At 43.8% G+C, this 13,578-nt stretch overlaps 1 protein-coding gene across 5 annotated transcripts in view; it reads right to left on the reverse strand.

Moving 5' to 3' along the window:
* The window catches only part of DAAM1 (dishevelled associated activator of morphogenesis 1), a 181,938-nt gene that overhangs the window by 42,822 nt on the left and 125,538 nt on the right, over positions 1-13,578 (reverse strand). For all 5 annotated transcript variants that reach the window (XM_080671981.1, XM_080671982.1, XM_080671979.1 and 2 more), the window contains 11 exons: positions 10,563-10,657; positions 8,242-8,575; positions 7,545-7,655; positions 7,336-7,439; positions 6,991-7,057; positions 6,641-6,758; positions 6,078-6,216; positions 5,734-5,792; positions 2,464-2,651; positions 1,670-1,969; positions 1,288-1,395 (listed from right to left, as the gene is read on the reverse strand). In XM_080671981.1, the coding sequence (XP_080528107.1) occupies positions 1,288-1,395; positions 1,670-1,969; positions 2,464-2,651; positions 5,734-5,792; positions 6,078-6,216; positions 6,641-6,758; positions 6,991-7,057; positions 7,336-7,439; positions 7,545-7,655; positions 8,242-8,575; positions 10,563-10,657 (1,623 nt within the window). The remainder of the gene's footprint in view (positions 1-1,287; positions 1,396-1,669; positions 1,970-2,463; positions 2,652-5,733; positions 5,793-6,077; positions 6,217-6,640; positions 6,759-6,990; positions 7,058-7,335; positions 7,440-7,544; positions 7,656-8,241; positions 8,576-10,562; positions 10,658-13,578) is intronic.

The following is a 13,578-nucleotide window of genomic DNA, read 5'->3' on the forward strand; positions in this document are numbered from 1 at the left end:
CGTCTGGTACCAGCTAGTCCTGTTTTAAGACTATGTAGCCACGCCAGGTAACCACGTGCATTTTTGCACACTTCTAGAATAGCATTAAAATGCACTGCAGAGAGGCTGTCCCTCTAAGCGAAAATATTCTGGCTAAAGGACATACCACCTTTTCTTTTCAATGGCAGATGTATTCAAGGCCATTTTAAAAATAACCCTCTTCATTTTTGTGTCTCCCCCAGCTGCAGGCATCTTCTCCCTCTGTGTAGGGCAGTTCTGCTTTGAGACACACTTTCTTAGGCACCACGCCAGGCCTAAGCAGACTAGGAAGTGTGCTGCTTGTCTGAGGATGCCCCACCCTGGCATGATTCATTCAGGAGTAAAGGGCCTCCCAGCAAAGCCTGAGGAATGCCCCTGGCAGATGCACGGCACCAGAGTGCTGCTTGTTTAAGCCACACTCCGCTTTCCTCATCATTTCCCTCCCACTGTCACCCTTAAGAATCTTCCTTCTCACACTCGGGGACTTCATTTTCCCCTTCCCAGGTCTCTGGCTGCCCACTCCACCTCTTCCTTGTTCTTCTGAAACTCTGAACCTGGCCACCTTGCTGTGACCTCTTCGGGGCCACGTGAGAGGTATCACGCAGATGTGACCGGGGCTCACGGCATCACAGGGACAGCCTGGCCATGTAAGCCAGCCTGGATCACATACTCTCACCACTATCACGAGGGCTCTGCTCACTTCCCGAAGCTTCTCTAGTCCTAGTTGTATCACTGCCACCTGCACGCTTGCTCAGCCTCCCAGCCCCACTCTGAGTTGATCGTGTTCATGACACAGTAAAAACTTCTCTCTAGGTTCCAGCTAGCTGCCAAATTACAGCCATTCACCGACCCCCAAACTTCTAAAGGTTCCTTCAATTTGAAAAAAGCAGTCTGCTTCTGATAACCATTTGATATGGTGTGTTTTTTTCCAAAGTCAGATAAACTATAACGGCTTCAGAAAGAAACATTATTTTGGCTAAGCAAGTTAATATACAGAACTTCCACCAGTGGAGACAAGGTCTTGGACACACACCAGGGTATGAAGCTCCCTAACAAGAAGCTTATATACCTTCGACATGTTCACACACACGCACTGACAGGCATACACGTGTGGACACATACACCATGCTGCTTTGCAGGAACATGCAGGGTAGACCAAACAGCCTAGAACTAAGATGCCTATCATGGCATGGGTATGGCAGGTGGCCCAGGGATCATGCATGAGGATGTGTTTTTCCTCTGTAGCATCTGGAAGGCATGTGCTGTTACCTGCTGTCTTTGGTAGGCAGAGAAAGTTCGTTCCAGGTCTTCAAGATCTAGAATTTTGAAGACTTTTGAATCATCAATTTCAGTCCATACTGTTCCTTCCAGCTTGTTCTGCAAACATTAAGTTAATAAGCACTAGGGTTTACAGCTATACACAAAAAGAATAGGCGTGGTTATATTTTAAGATGCTGCTATCCCCAATTTTTCATTCTACCAGATGCTCAAAGTGAGCTGGCTTTCAACAATGTGCCATTTATTTCAGAAGGTTTATCAGTTAAATATCTAAGCTGGTGAGAATCCCGAGTACATACTAGAAAATGAAATCACTTAACAGCCAGGGCTGTGTCCCCTTTCTGTGACACCGTGAGCGGAACAAATGGCTTACCTCCGGCAGCTTGGACCAGTTGAAGGATTTCAGGGCATTGGTGGGCTGAGGAATGTTCTTCTTCTTCAGTGCCAGACCCAGTGGAGCACCAGGAGGTGGCATGATTCCCCCCAAGGGAGGAGGCCCTGGGGGAGGCGGAGGCCCCCCAGGGGGGAGGGGAGGAGGAGGAGGAGGAAGCATTCCTCCTGGCAGAGGTGGGGGTGGTGGGGGAGGAAGGAGAGACCCTGGCACAGAGGAGGGAAAGGGCCCCCCTGGGGCCCCAGGCGAAGGTCCACCTGGGATTGAAGCACAGACGGCCCTCTGCAAAGATAAAAATAGGAAGAGCTCAATGGAAGAAATAAATTCAGTGGATGATTTTGAGAGTCTGACACTTTGTCTGAAATTACAGAGGAATTCTGAGACTGTGGGATCTAAGGGGCCGTAAGGCCTTAGACCTTCCAGGCCTTGGTGGACTCTATTGGGTGGGTCCTTTGTATTTGGCGCTCTGGTGCTTGTACGCAAAGCGTTCACACACCTCTCACTTTTGAACCATCATCCAGTTTGGCTTTCTGGAAATCAGTTTTTATTTTAAAAGGCTAATGGGACTCTCCCATTAGCCTTTTGTATTTAAAAATGCACACCCCAAATCGCCTCTGCTGCCCAGTCTATATGAAAGCAGAGGGAGCGAGTCTCACAACCATGCAGTAAATCGGGAGCTGGTTCGGGTTTTCTCCTCAAGTCAGGAGCTGGCTACTTAGGATGAGGGGCTCAGGGACAGGATAAGGGAGGGCGGAGCTGCTGCCTGTGGTCCTCACCCTGCTGAGCTCGTGCAGCTGGGCAGTCAGATCCGCCACCTGCTGCTTGACTTGCTTATGCTCAGTGGTCTCCTTTTCAAGCTTCTCTTTCATTTTATTTAAGGTCTGCATCATCTCCTCCTTCTCTTGGGTCTTGGCGTCACATTCTCTCTCTTTCTTTTCCAATTTCTGTTGTAGCTCATTGTGCTCTGCATAGGAAACAGCCAGACATGAAAACCAGGCTCTCTTCAAAGCCGAAGCGTCTTCTCTACAAAGAAAACTGAGGATTGGGAGGTTCTTTATTAGGTAAATATTATTCCTCTTCTCCATCAAGGGGAGCTGCTTGCGGGCTCAATGGTGTTCGTACTTAGAGGGGGCTTCAGATGAACAACGTTATTCACTACAATATTTTGTAAGAGACAGGAAGAGACTCCAGAGCCACAGTTCTTGTGCAAGAGAATGGTGCCTGTTTGGAACTTAATTCAGAATCCTGTCATAGACATGGCCCTTCACCTACACTCGGGAAAATGAGTATTAAAAGGGCCTATTCACAAATTAGAAATGAAGAGAGAGGTCAGGGTTTATTAGCTAGGTTTTCTGGCTTGTGTCTGACTCACAGAGGGGCTGAGAGGGAGGATCCTGCACTGTGAGGAAATGCTGCTGCCAGACCAGTGTTTGTCCCAAAGCAGTCATTTCTTCCACACCTTGCAGAAGGCTAGTTGGACTAGAAAAATTTTATGCTTCTGGCAAATAGTTCTTAAAACTTGTGAAAACAAAGGTTATCATCTCAGCATTAAATATCTTTAGGGCAGTGGTACTGGCTGACCATGAGAATCACCGTCCTATGGGGAGAAAAGTAGCTGCTCTCATCTGCAGTTTTACTGACTTCCAATCCTGCTGATTTGCATTACCCATATGCCTGCCGCTCTAGCACTAATGGGTGTGATGGGCTTTGGAAAAGAGGACTAACGAAGTTTAGACTGTAGATCTTCATTTCCAATACCTGGCCCCAATTACAATCCCTATTCCTTTTATATCAGTAAACCCACTAGAGAGATAACCCACTGGGGCAGAGCTATACAGAGTTGGTGTCTATGTCCAAATTTGATAACACATTGAAAATTTTGCTTTCTCTGTCTCTTACTTTTCCTCTTGAGTCCTCCAAAATCAGACTTTGCAGAGAAGGGTTCAAGACACCCAAGTCCTTGGCTTTTACCAGCTTTGGAGCGAAGGTAACGGTTAACCCACTTTTTACCACTTCTACCACTTTGGGAAGTCAGACACATCTGAAAACTCCCTCCCTGTCTCCCATTTTCCTTCTTCTATCTCCGTTTCATTCCTCTCTGACAGCTGTAAGACTTGACTCTCCATCACCAGTCATTAGCCTCTGACATCTGGCCTCACCCCAGAACCGCCTGAAGGAGTAACATCTCAGAAACCCAGACCCTATCCCAGAAAGTCTCTTCTGCAGGCTGGGGCAGAGCTTGGGGGTCTGTGGTTTTCAAATGCTCCCTAGATGATTCTGATGTAATGCCAGGTTTGGTAAGCTCCAGACTAAAGGATTCTCTCCACAAATGGCATCCATTTATCATCCATTTGCTAAGCGTTTACTCAGTGCTGCACAAAAGAGAATTCTTCCCAGATATGCTCCACCTTTCAGGGCCACGGAACTTCCTGTCTCCTCACAGCCTCCACCCTCTGACTAACTCATCAATACGTGCCCTCTTTAATACAACTTTGCTACTTGGAGCTTCCACAACAGAATTTTATTTACTATGTCTCCTTTCACACCCTACCCTTGACCTTGCTTTAAAACATCCTGTTCCTCCCACTGACCATGGCCATTTTCTCTGTACCACCGCAGCCTACAAAAGTGCCTGTCATTTATTGTGCAACCGGCATGTGTCGGACACTATGCTACGGTCCTTACATTCCTTTTGTTATTTAATCTCCACAGCAACCCTGTGATTTAGGTTTCCTCTTCATTTTCCAGAGGAGACTGGAGGAGAAGAGAACAGGGCTTAGCCTACCCACACTGTCAGGGGCAGAGCTGAGACTCAGACCCAGAGCCCAGCACATGCCTGACACACACAGGCACTCAATGAGTGTCCATGGAATGAAGGATGGAATGACCGCAAAGCTATGTCCTCAGTTCTCTCATCAACTTGCACACCTGAGTCTCCATCCTCTAAGGATGTATCCCTAAAATGTCACTCATTGACCATTTTCTCTTTGATATAATTTCCTTTACTATGTTAGTCAATGTTCCTATTTTTTTTCTATAGAGGTTTCTAGAACTTATTTCTAAAAATGGATGTGCAACCTTACTTTTTGGAGAGCAATCTGAATTCATATGAGGAACTTGGAATATTACAGAACTTCACATTTGGCATTTCCCCCTATCAGTGTGGCCCTGCCCTTCTGTTCAACGGAAAAGGACAAATGTGACAAGAGGGAAGGAAATGCTTCTGCAGCTCTTGGATCTTCTTTTCAACTCTCGGGTGGGTGCTCTTGTATTTCACTGGCTGTGACTGAGTAACGTGGACAAGGAACAGGAAGTCAATTAATACTGGCTGGGAGTATGACTGTTTTCTCAAAGGGGCCAACTTTAATTTGCTAATATTTTGAAGGAGGAGAGAAAGTTATACCCATTCTGTATGAGGCTGGCACAGCGATGGGCACAAATGACCCTCCTGTCATCCGATGCTTACTGTTACTATCAACGACATATCCAAATACTCACCAGTAACTGGCCTGTTAATGTTACATAACACATATATCTACAAAGGTCAGTGTTCCTCTGCATGATTGCTCTCTTTATAACTGGTGCCAAAGTGAGGTCATGTGAAGAATTGGGCTGCTGAAACCAAGTGCCCGTGTTTCTCTTTTAAAATTCTGGGCAATCCTCGGTGCTCCTTAGTATATTTCTAACAATCCAGTGTGCTTTAAAGAGCAACTATGCAGTAGGGGATGGGCTAAGAAGACTAATAGCCAAGAAAATTTTAATTAACAAACACTGAACAGCAAATACTTCAAGCTTTTTCAAAAAACTTACATGGTTATAATAAAAGGATAAAATTTGGGAAGTAGCATGACAACTAAAATAGCTTAAATTCAAGAAAAACCAGTACAAAATGCCCTTAAGACATGAAAAAAAAAAAAAAAAAAGACTTATGCACTAAGGTCAATTAAGATGCATCAATGTAAATTTCTAAAATATACAGAAAGTAGAGTTAGTTGCCCAATAACAAATAACGTAACTTCTTTTCTTGTCAGGGCCTCATCACTTACCTTTTCTCATTTTTTCTGCTTGTTCTTTCCACTGCTTAACTTCATTTTCATTAACCAACCTGTATAATAGTTAAAGTAGCATTCATTAGAAAACACACAAAAGGCCTACTGCTAAATGCATGCTCTCTAGGTACAAACAATCTACTGCCGAGAACCCCTCAGCATGCTTGATACACTTGGCAATCCAGACGAGACTTAGATATAATACACATGTATAGCAAGGAATTCCTATTTGACCTATAAAACATTTCAGTTCTCCCAGCTGCTACTTTAAAGTAGGATTAAAATAAATGTCTTACACTGTCACTATTATCTTACAGACAGCAAAGTAGGAAGAAACTTACATCCGTACGACATTCTTAATATTAAAGTTTTCCAAAGGTGTGGAGTCAGGGTCCTGTCCTTTGTCATTCTGGATAACTATTTGCTGTATAATTCTATCTAGTAGGAGCCAGTACTGAACGGTGTTGCCACTTCTCTTGTCTAAAAAAGAAAACAGTGGTGGAAAATACTTCAGGTTATTTCTCAACTAGAATGAATATTTTTTCAACATGGTCACCCAAAAGCCCAGCCTCGGAGCCAGAGAGATGTTTACATCTGTACCTATGCTTCCCAGAGTTTTTGGAATTCAGACCTGCGATGATCATTTACTTATTTGAGAGGAATTTTCTACCCCTATCTATATGTGTTGTAAGGTATATGTTTGTTTTTAAAATCAAAGCAAGTTATAATTAATTTCATTTTAAGAACTTCACGACATCCCACAGGCTGTGTGGAGATACACTGGGCTGTCACAAAACCAAGGTTTGAAATCCCTGGTGTGCACCCAACCTAATCAGCATGTCTGGAAGACACAGCCCTTTGGATGATGCCCAAACACTGAAGAATACGTATCACAAACACTCACAAGGCATCTGGAGGCAGTGGTGCAGGATAGACATGAAGTGAGGGTAAGCTTCACTGTGGGTGAGCCTCTTCCTGGTCAGCTCAAACATCTGAGTCGCACTTTTTGTGTCTATGTGAACCTATTTCACATGAAAAAGAAATCTAAGTCAAACACCCAAGTTCCTCAGTTCCCACGATGCAAGGTAAGCAAACCTAAGGCAAACAGAAGCTCATCCTGCCACTTAGATAGCAGAACAGAACTCTGATGTTGCTGTTAGGTCACACTGCTGCATGCTGGCTCTACAACGCATGTTGCAACGGGGGACTCCGTGAGCTCACGAGTCAAGTCAGAATAATTGTAAGCCCACATACCAGTTCAAATCTTTTGGCAAATTCTAGTTCATCTTCATTTCGGAGCATTTCAAAAAAGTCTAAATGCCTGAAAGACAATTAAAGAGATGCTATTAAAACACCCTACAAACACAGGCACACAAGAATCAAGTCTAGGAAATGGATTCAGGGCTAGTGCCAAAACCTACACTAAGTGCTCCACACATTGTGCTGCTTCTTTCATCAAGAAAGTCTTAACATAATAAACAGCATTAGCTGAGTTGACAATCTGGTGAAATGTCACGGACAAGTTACAAGTAGTTGATAGAGTGGCGCTACACACAAGGAAAAAGCATGAACTGCCTCAGACCGTGCAGCTTGACTTACCTGTCTAATGTTGAATTTTCATGTTCCCTTAGTTTATCTATGACAGGTTGAATTCCTAACATCAGAAATTCATAGCGAAGATGAAGTCTGAAGTCCAAACTTTCCTGAAAGTAAAAGGGTGATAAAACTCATATTTACCTTTGTAGAATAGTCAGTAATCTTTCAAAAATATTCTTTAATAATATATGTTTTGTACATGAAGTCCTTACCACGCCTGCGCCTTGGCTCAGCACTGCATTGATGAAGGACATGATGGCAGTCTTGAGACTCACTTCGTCCCGATACCGCCCCGTGCTTTTATCCAAGTCATTAATTAATGTCTACCAAGGATACAAATATAAAAACAAAGGACCGAATCATTACTAACCTTCCACTCATTTTATTAGAAGTTAATTTTTAAAATCATGTGCTTGATTCACATTGATCCATAGAAAGCCACTTTTTAAAGATTAGGCCTAAAAACTCTTTCAAAATTCTGAATATCATATTTGTTCATATATACATGCATACAAAATATAAAAGATTGCTTCATTAACTCTGCTTGCTTCTTCCATGTGAGTATAATTATGGTGACATAATCTCATTGTTTAGGCTGATCCTAAACTAAGAAGGGCAACCTGTAAAATTTTCAGGGCATACCCCATTTAGTGGATTCAAAAGATGTGTGCTCTATCGTGTGTAGGAACCGGGGTCACATTTTCAAGTTCAGTAAGTCCAAAACCCTGGATTGATCAATTATAGAAAGCATACTCTACTCGCTGGTCCTAAAACCGAAGAGGAAAGAAATGCTTGCTGTCATGGTGTAAGTAATCACCACCAAGGAAATCTCAAGTTATGTTCCCCGCTCAGTGCCAGGAGAGGACCTGATGGAGGGTGAATGAAGAAGCGGAGAGGGAACACACCCACCTGGAAGCGGGTTCTCTCGCTGGCATACTTCTGGTAGTGCAGCATGGCCTGCAGCACCTTCTTGTGGCCCCCGGGAACCAGGCACACGGCGCCCAAGATTTCCAGCACAGCCACCTTTGTTTTAATGTTCTCTGTGCTCAGACTCTGAGCAATTACATTAATACTCTCAGAATGAGCCAGGACATGAGCCCGACCTTGAGAGTTGTTCATTAGCGCTTTTATACATCCAATGAGAGAGGTATGTATGCGAGACTCCGAGGTCTCGTAGTCCATGGTCTTTAGAAAGTTGAGAATACATGACAGGCCATCCAAGTCGATGAATCTGGTTACAAACCTGTCAGGAGGAGGTTAAAATGTATCAGACTTAAGTCTCCTTGGAATTTTGTAATAGCCTTTAATGGAAAAGTTTAGGGGGTGGGGAGCAGGAGAAAGGAAGAAGATGCAGTTCCTAAAGTACCAAAAGGCTTACACTGATGAAGTCTTCTGAATTTCTGGTCTATTCCTCGACACAGACCCAATGGTCAGGTCTAACCACAAATGTGAAAAAAGTCTCTATTTGAGGTAAACAGATCTCAACTGACACAAAGAACCAATTATCAGATCACATAACCACAGAAAATCAGGAGTAAAAAGGCACTCAGAACATTTGTCTTAGGTTAAGTCATCTGCTGATCCTGTGTTATTATAGCACCCAGTCCCCATGCACTTTTATGTACTAAGCACTGACTCAGGCAGGCCCCCTATCAATGAAAGTCAAAGAGAATCCTTAAACTCCAGGATATTTGCTTGTCAAACGAATGGTAACCTGCATCCCTAAGGTTCTGTAGCAAAACCCTTCTTTTGTATTGCATGCTACTCAGAATCCAAGTACATAAAATAGTAAAAGCAACACTTTATCACCGTACATCAATTTTATTGATATTTATGGTACTTATTTACTGTAAATTCAATCAAGAGTAATTCAGAATGTACATCTGCATGTTAAGCCTCTGAAAAGTTCAGAAGTAACATAACCTGTTTATCTGACTACCTCAGAAATTTCCAAACTTATTTAGTTTTGGATACCCACTGACATCTGAGAACACAGAACACACACAGAGGGAAAAACTGATCCCTCTAGAAAACCTCTGTCATAGAACTACATAAGATTTTTGATGAGTCAGTAGGTTTTTTCTTAGTATTTTATAGTCAAATAAAGGAAATATATCTTTATTTTCCAGCCTTTTCACCCAAACACATGACCCAGATATAGCCAAGCTGGTTAAACCAGTCGGCTTCATTCATGGCACATGTGCTAATAAAATGTACCGGTGAGCCCAACACCTCAGCAAACCTTAGAGGCATTGATGGAAAACGAAGGTGTGGGAGGCACACAGTGGAAGATGATTGCCCATCCTCTTTTCAATAACAGTGTTTTTGAGATATAACTCAAATGCCGTAAAATTTACACTTTCGAATGTACAATTTTGTGATTTTTAATTATATTCCCAGAGTTGTGAACCTGTGCCACCCTGATTTTAGAACACTATCAATTCAATCATCCCCAAAAGACTATTTCCCCTTCTCCCCAAACCCAGGCAACCACTGAACCTTCTGTCTCTGTGGATTAGCCTCTTCTGGATAGTTCCTATAAATGGAACATATTATATGTGGTCCTTTGTGTATGGCCTTTTTCACACTGCACAAATATTTTCAAGGCTCATCCATGTTGTAGGGTGTATCAGTACTCCATTCTTTTTTATGGATGAATAATCCATTTTATGGATATATAATATTTTACTTATCTATTCATCAGTTGACAGAATCTGGGTTGTTTCCACGTTTTTGCTATTATGAATAATGCTGATATGAACATTTGTGTATGTTTTTTGGAGGGTACTTTTTTCATTTCCATTTGCTATACATTATGGAGAAAAATTGTTGGGTCATGTGGCAACACTATGTTTAACATTCTGAGAAACTGCCCAACTGTTTTTTAAAGTGGCCGCACTATTTTTCATTCTCACCAGCAATTAGTGAGGGTGGCAATTTCTCCACATCCACACCAACACCTGTTAGTCTCTGTCTTTTTTAATTTTAGCCATTTTAATGGCTGCTTGCATATCTTTTAATTGAAGGAAATCAATTTATTGAATGTTCAGTGATTAAAGTATTTTATCCATGGTTCAATTGCATGCTTTTAACTTAAGACTTCCTCAAAAGTTTGGCTATTGCAGGGGGAAAAAAAAGAATTAGGAAAGAGAGAAAGAAGGGCTGGAGGAGAAGAGTAGAAGAAAAAAAGAAAAGAGATAAGTAGTATATACTACCCAGGAAAAAATTACCTCATTGGTTTTGTCCTTAGTGCCGTCTTCAAGCTCTCTATAGTTTTACTTCTCTCTTCTTCTTCTTCCTTCTCTAATGCGAGCAGAGATTTTCTCTATGCAAAGAAAACTGAGGTTACTTTATCCAATTCTATATTTAAATTATGGTACAAGCAAGACAAACCACACAGATTACATGCTACCATTACTTTTAACACAAACCTACACTAATAAAAGAGAAACATGCAAATTGACTGTCCCTCCGCTATGCCCACAAGCCAATCAGGAGTGAGTATGCAAATTAACCCAACAAAGATGGCGGCAGCCACAGAGCTGGAGCAAGCAGGAGGCTTGGGTTGCCCTTGGTGACAGAGGAGGCCAAGCTTCCTGCCCGCCCCAGCCATGGCTGAAGGAGTGGCTGGGGGCCTGGGTCACCAGGGGGTGTGGCCAGACTGAAAATAGCCCTCAGCGCCTCACCCAGGCTGGCCATGCCCCCATGGGGTGAAGGTCCCCGCTGGGGGGCTTGGCCAGCCTGCAAACAGCCATCAGCCCCTCACCCAGGCTGGCCAGGCACCCCAGTGGGGACCCCCACTCTGAAGGGGGTGTGGCCAGCTTGAAAACAGCCCTTAGCCCCTCACCCAGGCTGGCCACACACCCCCAGCGCAGACCCTCACCCCATGGGGGTGTGGCAGGCTTGCAAACCACCACAGGCCCCTCGCCCAGACTGCCCCATGCCCCAAGGGAACCCCCACCCTGATCCGGGACACCCTTCAGGGAAAACCCGCAGGCCCCCACCCATGCACCAGGCCTCAATCTATACTAATAAAAGGGTAATATGCTAATTAGACTGGGAGACCTTCCAGGAGACCTTCTGGACATTCTTCTGGACAAAGCCATGGTGGTGGGGCCGAGGTAGAGGTGGTTAGAGGCCAAGAGGAGAGGGCAGTTGTGGGTGATCAGGCCGGGATGGGACGGCAGTGGTAGGTGATCAGGCCGTCAGTGGGGGTCATCAGGACAGTGGGGGGGGGGCAGTTTGGAGTGAGCAGACTAGCAGGGGGGCAGTTGGGGGTGAGCAAGCCAGTGGGGAGGGAAGGTGGGAGTGAGCAGGCCGGCAGGGGGGGCAGTTGGGGGTGAGCACACTGGCACAGGGGGCAGTTGGGGGTGATCAGGCTGGCGGTGGGGGCATTTGGGGGCAAGAAGGCTGGTGGCGGGGGGGCAGTTGGGGGCAAGCAGGCCAGCAGGCACAGTGGTTAGGGGCAATCAGGCAGGCAGGCGAGCAGTTAGGAGCCAGCAGTCCTGCATTGTGAGAGGGATTTCCGACTGCCGGTTTAGGCCTGATCCCTGTAAACCGGCAGTAGGACATCCTTCGAGGGGTCCCAGTTTGGAGAGGGTGCAGGCCGGGCTGAGGGATACCCCCTAACCCCCGTGCACAAAATTCGTGCACTGGGCCTCTAGTAAATAATAAATCTGTAACAAAGATTTACTACAAGCCAAAATGTGGAGCAAAAGCCCCAAGAATTCCACATATTTGTTATCTCTACTAAAAGTTAGTTATTTCCACTTTCAAATAAAGCTTTAAGGAAATATTTAGAAAACTTAAACATTAAGTTGTCCAAATGTTTGTGTAACTATTCTATAATCACACTATGATGAGATATTACTATTTATATTTGATAGAAAGAAGAGCGAACCTGTAGTTAATAATAACATTCTGACAATTAAAGTTAATAACATTATCACACTATCAAGCTGAGGTGGGCAGCAATCCTCCCACCCTATGTTTCCCATTCCTCAGACGAAAAGTGTAGTCTTTTACACTTGTGGGTTCCATCAAATTATTTTTAAAAAGGAAGAATTAAATTGGACCTGATACTATGATGGACAATTCTTTCAGAGGAAATGCTTAAGTTTTAGAAACAACTCAACATCATTTGGAAATGAGGATATGGAGTGTGTGTGTGTGTGTGTGTGTGTGTGTGTGTGTGCACACGCTCTCCCTTCCCAGGGATCTGCTAGAGCACTGCTTCTCAAGCTTTAACGTGGATATGAATCATCTGGGTGTCTGTTGAAATGCAGGTTTTTAGTTGTTTGGTCTGGGGCAAAGCCTAAGATGCTGCATTTCTGACTAGTTTCCATGCAATACGGATGCAGGTCTGTGGGCCTCACTTGGAAGAACAAGGCTTAAGGAAACAGATCTCAGTTGTTATTATAAAGTCATGAATGCTAATAAGCTTACAGACCTGTTACAAAGTCTTTTCCTTTCTCTTCACCCCATGACCCCCTAGTTGTATTAGAAGTATCCCAGGTCTTCTGGGCCCCGGTGCCTCTACCCATGGAATCACTGGTCCCTTGCCTTCATCCTGCTCTGAACATGGGCTTGGCTAGTCACCATCTTTTCACCTGTTACCAATTCTGATAAAATGCGTGGTTGGGGAACAGACTGGGGTATTGAAAAAAAAGTTTGCCTCTCATCCAATGTGTTGCAATGATACAGTCTCTTTTTTTCTTTCAGGAAAACAAATCATCAAGGGGGGACTTTACTTAATTATTTTCTAGTTAACAGTATCAGCATTAAGTAACTAGATGTTAATTAAAGTCTAACTTTGACTTCACAATTAGGAGGATAAAGCCCAAAGCAAACATAAATACCAGTATCATTTATGGCAACTGAAATAAAAATCAGTAAAGTCTTGTTTTTAAGCTGTTATTGTTTCTGCTAAAGTTGTCCTCTTGCTGGTGATGCATCTGGACAGCTGTCACCAGAGGGTGGTCAGGAAGAAGATGTGTGCAGAATAGTCAGTGAATTCCTTCACAGCTCTATGAGACCATCCTCTGGAAAATTCAGCACAAATCCAGCCAAGTACGTTTAATCTCCCAAGGCACAGCTGAACTCTACAATCTTAAGCAATCCTTTGTCTCTGCAGCTCAGAATCAAGCCTTTTATGAACATCACTCCTTGTTCCTAAGCTTAATCACACAAAACGGTCCCCAAATTAAAGACTACTCACATTTTTTATTATGTTTCACTAATACTAAG

Source organism: Plecotus auritus (assembly GCF_963455305.1).
Source record: "Plecotus auritus genome assembly, chromosome: 1".
Lineage (NCBI taxonomy): Eukaryota > Metazoa > Chordata > Mammalia > Chiroptera > Vespertilionidae > Plecotus > Plecotus auritus.